At 45.1% G+C, this 11,873-nt stretch overlaps 1 protein-coding gene across 1 annotated transcript in view; it reads left to right on the top strand.

Annotated features, from left to right (window-relative positions):
* Nucleotides 1–1,313: 1,313 nt before the first annotated feature.
* GPD1L (glycerol-3-phosphate dehydrogenase 1 like) overlaps nucleotides 1,314–11,873 on the top strand; it is a 29,263-nt gene continuing 18,703 nt past the window's right edge. The window contains exons 1-4 of the mRNA XM_066584792.1: nucleotides 1,314–1,460; nucleotides 3,966–4,143; nucleotides 5,506–5,646; nucleotides 8,088–8,226. Of these exons, the coding sequence (XP_066440889.1) occupies nucleotides 1,417–1,460; nucleotides 3,966–4,143; nucleotides 5,506–5,646; nucleotides 8,088–8,226 (502 nt within the window). The 5' untranslated portion in view covers nucleotides 1,314–1,416. The remainder of the gene's footprint in view (nucleotides 1,461–3,965; nucleotides 4,144–5,505; nucleotides 5,647–8,087; nucleotides 8,227–11,873) is intronic.

The raw sequence follows: 11,873 nt of genomic DNA, 5'->3' as shown, positions 1-11,873 counted from the left end.
GACATGATGATTGCTATTATAAAATGTCTATCGATTAATATAACCCAAATGTATTTTGCTGTTGTAATGACTTTTAGCTCAAGAGTTTAAAGGACACACATACAATCTAATCATGGTATTTGCTAGACAATGGATGGGTGATATATTTGCTCTAAGTACATAGAAGTTGCTCAACCAGTTTCTAAGAGTTAAAGGGCCATAGTGTTATGTGTAGATTCTGTGTCCAATACTGAGTGTTTACCTAGGCCCCCTTCCACTCTCATCCTGAAGCTAGGTAAACAATGATTCATCACTACACGGAGATGACTTCAGCTACACAGAATCTTCTACAACAAAGAAATTCCTTCAGCCTAAGCACATGTTGATAAGAGTTGCCACATATACAGAACCTGCTTAAGGTTGCCTGCATAGAGGACGAAGTCCATGCTGCCTCAACACTTGGAAGGGGGTGGGCAGAGAGGTGGGGGATTCTATATGATCCAACAAATGAGAATCTTATATGTTACTGATGTAATCTGTTGCACGCCCATTGAAGGGCGGTTGTCATGTGTTATAATAAAAAGCCTGAGCCTCTACACAGTGTAGAGACTCTCCCGGTTTTAGACAAGCATTTGTGTCTGATTCTGGTCGACGATGTGTGCACACGATACTCAATTCGGAAAGCGACAAAATACCCCAAAGCCTGCTGGAGAAATCATAATCCAGATCAGTTCGTGCGCTTGCCCTTGCGGTTTGTGTGAACTTTTGCCCTTTTTTTCAACGTATATTTGCGTGCGCAAAAAAATCCCCCAAAAAACACGAACATACTCGCAATGATTTCAATGGGCATTTAATTTTAATGACTTTCATATGTGCTATTTTCGTGTGTGATAAGCACAAAAATAGAATATGCAGTATATTTTTTTGCGCCCAAAAAAAGGGTTTGTGCAAAATATGTTCATGTGAACGAATCCATTGTAATCAATGGGTTCTATCCCCCCTGTACCACGATAGGTCATGCCATGTATCTTTTCACGCGATCGCACATCACATGAACAAATATGTTCATGCGAACGAACCCATTAAAATCACTTATGTTCTATTCACTGCATATTAAGCGCACAAAATTTGGGAGTGTAATATGCTGCGCAAATATGCCCGTGCGAATAAGACCTAAGACCAGCTTCACACGGGTGTATTTACGTGTGCAACATGCAGAAAATAGACCTTGATGGGTTTGTTTACATTTCCGTATTTTGTGCTCGCATGCTTCATGCTGCAGCTTGTCAGGAGGCGCTGAGACTACAACCCCCAGAATGCCGTGCGGCTGCGGGCGCCGGCTGTGACACAACTAGTGGCCTGCAGGTTGTACTTCTGCACGGAGACGCGGAGGAGCGGCGGCTATCACAGAGGAAGCAGCAGCCCCGAGCAGACGCCATGGCCGCCCCCCTCAGAGTGTGCATCGTGGGCTCCGGGAACTGGTGGGTGCGGCGGTAGTGATGCCGGGTTAGCGGGCTCTGCACCCTCCTGCTAGACCGGACGGTTATCGTGCAGACCAGTGATCGTCCGATCTGCCTGCAGCCAGTGACTGAACAACCTGCAGGGATCCTTCGCCTTTCATTCATCTATTGTACCTTTTACACGCAGGAGGGTCGGCTCAACGACTGCTGAGGTCACCGCTGAGGTCATTAGCGCCTGTGCGGAGCGTTTACACGGACGGACTTCGCCACTGGGTTCTCGCTCAGCGCTCCCACCTATGGGGAGCGTTTACACGGAGCGACAAGCCCACAATCCAGCGGGGTTTGTAATGTCGGCTGAAAGTCACCGATAACAAGTCAACCAATAGTGAGAGATTTTCACTTTTTTTTTTTGCGCTTCCACGGCGCGATTATCCATCAGATTTAATCGTCCCGTGTAAACGGCCCGCTATCGTCCGGTATAACCAGCGTGCGTTCAGTCACTGATCCCGCGAATGTGACGGCCGAGCGATGGCTGCTCCAACTGAGCGAGAACGGCGGACGATTCTCCTCCTCCGGTCGTCGGCTCGCATTTAGACCGAACGACGATTGTTCACTTTCATTTCTTTGCACAATGATCGTTCCGTCTAAAAGCGCGCCAAAGACCGAATGAGCAAAAAGCGAACGATTTATCGTTGGTCGTCCGATCGTTGCCCGCGTTTTACACGGAATGGTTAGCGTTCGCTTTCTTTTGAACGGTCTTTTTGAGCTTTAATCCTTACGATCCGCTCGTGACGCGGGCCGTAAGACTCCCGTTGCGAGCGCGGTGATTGGTGTAGGGCTACGTTCTCTCTGTTCCGCTTTTGGTGCAGAAAAACGGAAATAAGCGTTTGTGTTTTTCGCTGTTGATTTTAAAGGGCTTTTAGTTTGCTTCTGTTCTCTTACGTTTTGCGGGGGGGGAGGGGTTTACGGTCTGTCGCGCACTTTATGCATGCGCTCATTAGGCCGCCTGCACACCACTGGATTTGCATTGCGGAATACACAGCGGCCTCCGGGTTCCGCAGCTAATACCGCCCCTAACATGCTGTGGGATAATCAGCGGGGAGCAATCGCATTTTCTGCTTGTGGTGGAAAAATGTAAACGTAAAAAAGTCGTACATTTTTGTGCAAGTTGTCCTTGTGCAAAACTTTGCAACTTTTTGGTCTTTTCTGCCTCGCTTGCTACTTTTTTCTAAAACGTAGGCTTGGCGGGGCCGCCAACACCAGTTCATAGACTGCACACACCGGTGCATGGTTGGCCAGAGGTGCAACTAACCTATTAAGCGGCTTGTGCCTCCCAAAACACTCGTTGCATCGCTAAAGTCACTAGAAGCTGAGCATGCAGATACAAGCACCGGCCACTACACAGGGGTCGGAGCAGCAGCTTCGTTCCCCAGTTCATGGCAGCGGGCGCCTGAGAAGCTGATCAGCTGGGGTCCCAAGCCAATCAACTATTGATGATCTAGCCTGAAGATAATGAGACCACACCTATGAATATGTCCTAATATGGAGTAATAGAGGGGCTTCCTCTCTCAGGACCCCCATCTATGACGGAGAACGTAGCCTTTCTGGACGTGGCTTCCCCCTGGCAGGATCTAGAAGTGTCTGATTACTTCTGCTGTTCCTGACTGATGTTGTGACAACTTTCCCTCTGGGTAACATTCACTTCTATTGTTCGACAATAATGGCTTCTCGTTAATTAAGGTGTGAGCTTTTAATTGCCTCCTTTATTTGTGACAGTCAAGCGTTATTAGGCTCTTTAACGAGACAGTCCTAAGTGCGCAGCGGTTACAGTTGTGATAACGCCACAGATATCTGTTATTAAATGTCACAGATGAGGACAAGCGGACCCCTCGTGGGCTCCTGGAAATAACTGGATGTCCTTCAGCTCGGTCTCGAAGTTATTTAACTCCTTCCTAGAAGGACTATAAGATATCGGATGTCTCATAGAAGGCTGGTGGGACCTCTGTCCGTCCTCTGTGAACATCACCTCTATTATCTCCTTCAGAAGGAAACTTGGCAACATCCTAAGTCTGGATAAGTCGGTTTGATGGCCTTCGAGCGCGGTGACCCCCACCCCCAGGATTGCTGAAACAACGTTGCAAGTGGTGTTCCACAGATTGTCATGCTGGCCCTACTAAACCCTCTGGAGGCCACAAGAGTAGCCTTTTATAGTCCCTGCTTGACATCACGGCCTCATAATAGAGGTAGTAAACAGTGCTGCCGCCCGTGTGCACGAGGCCTTAGAGCTATGGTGACCGTTTATGGTGCAAAATCCTGATGATGGGTTCCCTTTAAGACCTGCAATTGGACTGGAATTTGCAGCCGTAATGCGAGTCTCTGAAACGCGCCGTACTAATCTTACGTGAAACTGGCTTTAGCGTTTGTTTAGGCGGTGCAGAAGGTTTGTAGCCACAAAATACTCTTGAACTCTATGACTTGTAGGCCATACTGACTTGAATATATCTTGTTGTTCTTACGTCTATACAGGGGCTCTGCTGTTGCAAAAATTATAGGAAACAATGTGAAAAACCTGCAGAAATTTGCCCCCACGGTCAACATGTGGGTGTTTGAAGAGAATATTGATGGGAGGAAGCTCACGGACATCATCAACACGGATCATGAGAATGTGAAGTACCTTCCTGGTCATAAGCTGCCGGAGAATGTGGTGAGAGTTTACTCTATCTAGTTTTCTTGCTAAACATGTTAATTTTCTGCTCGTTGATTACAGTTCTTGAGTTTCATCAAAGAGCGGGGGCGCCTGAGACCCCGAGAGCGGGGGCGCCTACTGTCCCCCTAGTGGATGGAGTGGTGGTCATGCATGAACACTGCTGCTGCATGCATTTCAGTTGGATTGCAGGGCTCATCTGTCTTTGGCATCCTCATTAACATTAATGTCCCATTTAGACGAGAGTCGTGTAAACAGCTGCGCCGATGCCACCGTTGGGCTGGGTTCACACAGGGCGGATTCGTCTCTAGTCTCCATTGATCCCATTCTTGGCAAATATAAAATTCCACTCTTTCTAAGGCTGCATTCACACGAACGTATATCGGCTCGGTTTTCACACCGAGCCGATATACGTCGTCCTCATCTGCAGGGGGGGGGGGGATGGAAGAGCCAAGAGCAGGAACTGAGCTCCCGCCCCCTCTCTGCCTCCTCTCCACCCCTCTGCACTATTTGCAATGAGGAGGGGTGGGGCTAATTTGCAGAACTTAGCCCCGCCCCCATCCTGCTTCCTTTCATTGCAAATAGTGCAGAGGGGTGTTTATTAAATTTAATTCTGCGGGTCAGTAGAATTGCATTGATACCAAATTACCAAAATTGCATTGATGCCAAAAAAATAATAATGTTTTTACTGGCACATTTTAAAGAATCCCCTAACTTTGTTTTTTAATCATCCCAGCAGGGCAGTAGCTTTTACCATTGCTATTGCAATTTTTAACATTTTTCTTCTTGTCCCACTTGAGGGCTTGATTTTTATTGGGAACGATTGTTCCTATAATACACTGCAGTACTTCTGTACACTGTAAATGGCAGAACCGAGGCAATCTTCAAGTCCTCAGGCGCCATGGTAACCCATTGGCACACTCCCGATCACATGGCCCAGGGAGCCCTCTGACAGAGTTTTGCAAGCTGTGCTCCTACCAGTACGGACCACCAGTACCGGTCTTATCGCAATGTGCCGTAACATGAGGTATGCGTTGGAATAAGGAACCTTGGTGAGCGCTGTAGAAAAGGTGTACTGATGGTCACTAAAGGTATAACTCCCATTGAAATCAATGGGGCCTCGCAGACATGCACTCGATCGTGGCATCAGCTGGAGTCTGTCTTATTTTTTTGCGCTTGGCGCACCTCATCAATGGTGAGGTGTGCTACACCCCGCTGTCTGCATGAAAGTAAGATCGCGGCAAAGCTCCACGCTTGAAATCGCTGTACTATGCAGCGCTGCGGTGTGAGAGCGGCCTGAGGAGGGATCATCCCCGGCCTTGTGTTAATGCTGCATGCTTACATTGTGCTTACATTGTCTAGGTCGCTGTTCCAAAGCTGAGTGACGCAGTGAAAGATGCCGACCTCCTCGTGTTCGTCATTCCTCACCAGTTCATACACAAAATCTGCCAGGAAATCTCTGGGCAAGTCCACTCCAAAGCTCTGGGGATAACCCTCATCAAGGTGACCCGCGTTTTATTTAGGCTACAAATTGAAACAGTGGGGGGGTTTTTGTTTTTTTTTCTATTTATGTCTAAGTATTTACAATGGTATGAAATGCCCTGTATCACGTGGGCACGATATGGGTTATGTAATATCACAACTTTTAGAGAAGAGAAGAATTTCAATCCCAATGTGAGGCTTAAAATGAGTATTTCCGATAAACAATACTCCATGCGGTGCGTTACATGAGATGGGACTCGACTACATCTAATAAATAATGGCTAAGTGGTGTTGCCCTTCTGGCTGTCTTGTTCTGAAACACTGCGGAGTTTCAGAATAAATACACTTTGAAGCTGGACTTGAACCTCTCTCCCCTTCTGTGTATAGGGGGAGAGCGGTTACTGCGTGCAGCCTGCCAGAGGAGAGCGGTCGCTGAAGGTAGAGGCTCCAAGTCAAACCTCAGGGTGTAGTTATTCTGAAACGCTGCAGCATTTTGCACTAGAACTGCGCATGCCCGACGGCGAGCTGTCCGGACCATACGCAGCACAAAAAATGGCAGGTAAGCGAGGACATCGGCTAGGCACAGGGTCTGATTCTGGTTGTGCAGCTGGCCTCATGGACGCATCGCACACCATGTGGCTCTTACCCGTGCGGTTATAGGGTGCGTCACTGTCTGATTCTGGAATAGCAAGAGATAGCAGCAGCACTCCAATCAAATAACACCACTGGTGTAAGGTACCATGCAAAGCCCAGACAGGATCCAGACTCCAAGGGTCCACCGTTAGTTACAAACGTAGAAGATAGAAGTCAGCAGGGCAGCATCCATTTAGAATCACTTCTTTTATTAGGTAAAATGCATCAAAGGTGAGGCAAGCAGCCACGTATTGACCCTATACATGGGTCTTTATCAAGGTAATGCCTCAGTTACAACACCCACAATAAATAGTATCAACAGACCAATCAACGTACAAGACAATAATACATAATATAAAACAATACTATTGTCTTGTACGTTGATTGGTCTGTTGATACTATTTATTGTGGGTGTTGTAACTGAGGCATTACCTTGATAAAGACCCATGTATAGGGTCAATACGTGGCTGCTTGCCTCACCTTTGATGCATTTTACCTAATAAAAGAAGTGATTCTAAATGGATGCTGCCCTGCTGACTTCTATCTTCTACATTTGTAACTGTCTGATCCTGGGGCGGGGTCCGGATGTGCAGCCGGCCTCATGGACGCATCGCACACCATGTGACGTTTGTTACCCATGCGGTTATAGGGTGCGTCACTGTCTGATCCTGGGGCGGGGTCCGGATGTGCAGCCGGCCTCATGGACGCATCGCACACCATGTGACGTTTGTTACCCGTGCGGTTATAGGGTGCGTCACTGTCCGATGCTTATTAACAGCACTGCCAGCCTATCCAATCTAGAAAAAGAAAAGTAGATGTAGGGCTGCTGACAGATAGTCAATGGAGTAATATAATTAAGACCTTGGCGAGTGTTTAACCAAAGGCGCAGATCCGCTCCGTGTTTATTTTTTTTAATAAAGAGAACCCGTTGACTCTCCAGACTGTTTGTTAAAACTTGCATTCTCCATCTTCAGGTGCATATTTTCTTGAAAATTATGAATACATTGAAAAACTGGGTGTTACCAGTTCGGTACGTGTCACTACACAGTCTGATAGTATTAGACTGGGTAGGGATACACCCATTTCACAAGGGGAATAGTAATACTCAATTGTTAACCCCTTCCTGACATCCACTATACATGTACGGTGGGTGTCTGATATCATTTGCCCGCACTGTAAATGGTGGGTGTTGGTTACCTTTGATACCTGAAACCTGGGCACAGCTGCTAGGATGGGAGATGACTCGGATCGCAGCAGGTAACCCTCTTTAGATATCAGTTCTGATAACTGTGTTTTTAAAAGGCCAACAAAGGGAGGGGGTGCTCTGTCACCCAAACAGCTCACACGCAGCAAGATTGCTGGTGGCTGTTCGCTTGTTATGGCAACCATGTTTTTTCTGCCCATTAAAGGGGTTGTCCCGGTAGCGTGGTGTAATAGAATGCTTACAGAAATGTTATATAGTGCAATTATCATTCATTCAAGACTTATGGGGATTGAAAAGAAAAATTATTTATAATATATAGCTTCCGCTCCATATCCCTGTGTGTTGAAGCGCTGACAGTGGGTGCCAATCAGCTGATTGGCCAGGGTCCCGAGCAGCTGATCACAGCCAATCAGCTATTGATCCTGAGATATATATAAATAAATGCAATGTATATGTATGACTGTTACACATTAAAAAGGAGTAAGGAACACACCGCTTATAACAGGATCCCTTTAAATCCCATCTTCCATGCCAAGTCTCCTAGCAGGCTGAAGTGCGGGCGCTGCCAGTAGCTGTACATCCACCTGTCTCCACATGATATGACAATTGCTCTGCTTGTCTTCAGGGTGTAGATGAAGGCCCCGAGGGTCTGAAGTTGATTTCTGACATTATTCGTGAGAAAATGGGCATTGAGATCAGTGTGCTGATGGGAGCCAACATTGCAAATGAAGTGGCAGCAGAAAAGTTCTGTGAGACAACAATAGGTAATGTATGTATGGAAACTGATTTGATGTAAAGTTAACAGTTCTCAATCATATCTATAGCCAATTAATGTACAGTATAAAGGGAAGGCTAACAGAGCCCCATGTGGTGCAATGTTAGGGCAGCAGAAATGCAGTCCTAAGCTCTCGCTCACAACCTGAAGGTTTGCAAGTTCAATCCCCACATGGTTTAGGTAGCTGGCCCAAGGTTGGTAAAATGAGTACCCAGCTTGGTTGGGGGGTAATAAATAGAAATTGCCTGAAAGCGCTGCTATTTTCCAAAGCAGTACAGCAAAAGAAACTATATAAATTTTGGTATAGTAGTAATCGTTCTGACCCACAAAATAATATGTCATTTCTGCTGCGGAGTGTACACTGTAGAAACAAGACCCACACCAAAGATGGCGAAATTGCCTTTTTGCCGTTTTGTTTGGACAACTTATTAAAAAATCATGGACAGACACCTTTTTTTTTAAGACCCTTTCGATACCGTAATAAATGATCAAAATTCTAAGTGATACATGATTATAGGTCAAATACTACTATGAAGTCATTACCTGCCTTTACTCTGAACTGTAAAATGAAATTACAGTCATAACAACCTAGTCAAGGACCAGCAGCCTCAAAAAAAAATCTGATTCGTTGGACTTGGGAAAAAGTGCCCCATATTTATGGACTGTCCAGGAGTTTCTGGACGGTTGACAATCCTGCCTGGCCGGCTTCAATATTGAAAAGTTTTGTCAAATTGAGACAACCCCTTCAAATGACAGATATGTAGTGAAGATTGTCTAGGTCAGCTCACCAAGCCCAACTGAGTTTTGATTAACGAGCTAGGATGTTATTGCCCCAGTAGAAGCCTCACCGTTTAATCCAAATCCTTCATGGACGCCATTCTTTATGTATTAAAATCACCATGAAGAAGGGATAAGACCAAGTCACAATGCGAATAGCTAACATGTCTTGTCTTTTGTCATAGTGAGAAATGCCTCAGCGGTACCTAATGTGACTCTTCTGTCTTCTGTATGTGTTTTTTTCTTTTAAGTAAGGCTTTGCATGGCTTAATTTAAAGATTACCTCAAATCCTTTGAATTTTAAAAAGCAAAGCGCTGAGCATCTCCACTTCGCTGCATGTGTCAAGTGAACCTCAAAGTGCTGCGGCATCACTAGAGGCTTCTCCTTTACTAATTTCTGATCCCATCAGGGGCCGTCAGGTGATTATCTACCCTCAAACATCACTTGTTACAGATTGTCATAGTATCATCCTGTCATCCTGAGACAACGAGAAGCTGTCTGGGGACGCTTCAGTATCAATGAGGAAAGCAGAATGTGTCTAGAATGTATATATCTATATATAATCAGCTGAAAAGAAGTAAAAATATAAATTGTGATATATTACAGCATAAAAAAAACTGAAAATAGTTATATTTATAATTATAATATAATTTTTTTTTTTTTTTAGTTGATATGAATATTTTAATGCAATCAACAAGTATTGATGGCCTTATATGAGACCTGGTACTTGCCAAGTTTCCTTTCAACAAAGCCCCTTAGTAACTGCTTTAGGCTTCCTGTCCACAGGCGGGTCGGATTCAGCATGCGGAATCCCACCCTGCCCACGGCTGAGGACACATAATTACCTGTCTGGATCCAGTGCAGCTCCCCTACAACCTATCTGGATCCTCTTTCTCTTTCATTGCGGATGTGCGCAGAAGCGCTGTCCGGCGCACCGCGCACATGCGCAGTAATTTTTTTTTTTAACCCCTGCTTATCCACGGTATCCGCAGTGTCAGCTTCAATCGGCCGCGGATCAGACTGCTTTCATTGACTTCAATGGATGCCGTCCGTGCAGGATCCGCGGCAAAATGGAGCATGCTGCAAATTTCTTTTCCGGACCGAAAGGTCTGCAAAACAAATCCGCATGCTTTAATCCATTTGCGGGTGCCCATGTATTCCTATGGGCGGCTTGATTTGTGGATCTTCCACAAATCCAATCCGTCTATGGACATTGGGCCTTATTCAGAGAACTGTTCTAAATATTTTATTTTTTTATTTTTTTTAAGTTGATAAAAAAAGAAATATCCAAATTATGTAAAACATTAAACGATCTCACCCAGCAGACAGAATAAAAAGCTATTTATATCTAATCAAGAGAATATACTCGAACTCCTTGAGACGCAGGGTCTTCTCCTGGCCATGCATAATTTCATTATATCTCATCCTAATGTCTCGAAAGGCGACAAATCCGAGACATAATGTTCTAGCTATCCAATTTCATGCTTTGGAGATCAGGTAATAATGTGACACCCATAAAATCTACTTAGGTTTATTAATATGTATATTATGATGGTCATTAAGACCTTTTCTAGGTAGTTGATGTATCTAAAAGCATGGGCTCTTATCTCTCTCCGCTGCATGTTCACTGAGCATCATAATTGCGCCTTTCCTCTGTGATATGTGTTAAGTGAATGTTCTGCGGATTTAAGATAAGTATGACTTTTGGGTCAAAGAAAAGAAACCGAAAGAAGCTATTTAATATTTGTATAAATGAGACAAAATGATGAGACGTGTGCCGTCCAGCTCTGGTACAAATCTGGATGCCAGGGACCTTTTCTGAAGACCATTGTCATTTTAATTTAATTTTGTAGGAAGGAAAGGAAATATAAATTAAATAAAAATAAATCTTATTTGTATAGCACCAACGTATTCCGCAGCACTTTCAGTTAATTTATTACCCCCTCACCAAGCTGAGTGCTCAGTTTCCCGACCTCTGAAGGATGGAAGTCCGAGTCATTCTTGAACCATTCTTGCGGGGATTGAACTGACAACCTTCAGACACTGCTGCTGCCCCATTTAAAGCAATGGGTTGTAGGCAACCACCTCAGCGATGATCTTTAACCCCTTGAGTGGCACGCCCGGAAAATTTCCGGGGCCGAGCTCCACTGCTCATAGCGATACTGCCCGGAAGATTTCCGGGCTGTGTATCACTATGGGAGCTGCAGAGCACAATGCCACAAGCTGTGACAGTGTGCTCTGCCTGCACAGACCCACAGAAAACAAAGCAAGGGCTATGACAGAAGCAGAAGATATTGCCGACATGTCGGCAATGTCCTGCTTTGTTTACAGGTTGCCATAGAGACCATCGGCTTGTCAGAAGCAAGCCGATGGTCTCTGTGGCAGGGAGAGCTTGGTGCTTGGCTGTCAGAGGACAGCTAGGTACCAGCTCTTACAGCAGAGATCAGAGAAAACCTCCGATCTCTGCTGTGTTAACCCTTTACATGCTGCAGTCTATGTGACTGCAGCATGTAAAGGGCTGTCACTGCAGCATGTAAAGGGCTGTCACCATCGGACCCCTGGAATGTGATCAGGGGTCCTGATGGGTCCCTGTGGAAGTCCCCTATAGGGACAAAAAAAAAAATTAAAAAAAAAAAATATATAAAAAAAAAGTAAAAAAATTATTAAAAAAATAAAAAAAACACTTGTCTCCCTTTACTTTGTAAAAAATCAAAAATATGATCACACATGTGGTATCCGTGTGCGTCGTAATGACCCAGAGAAGGAAGTTAATACATTATTTAACCCCTTAATGACATGGCCCCTTTTTTTCTTTTTTCCCCATTTCTTTTTTTCCTCCCCCCTGTTTAAAAAATCAC

Source organism: Eleutherodactylus coqui, chromosome 12 (genome assembly GCF_035609145.1).
Source record: "Eleutherodactylus coqui strain aEleCoq1 chromosome 12, aEleCoq1.hap1, whole genome shotgun sequence".
Classification (NCBI taxonomy): domain Eukaryota; kingdom Metazoa; phylum Chordata; class Amphibia; order Anura; family Eleutherodactylidae; genus Eleutherodactylus; species Eleutherodactylus coqui.
The sequence above is the reverse complement of the archived record's forward strand: the minus strand, read 5'-3'. Positions and strand labels throughout refer to the sequence as shown.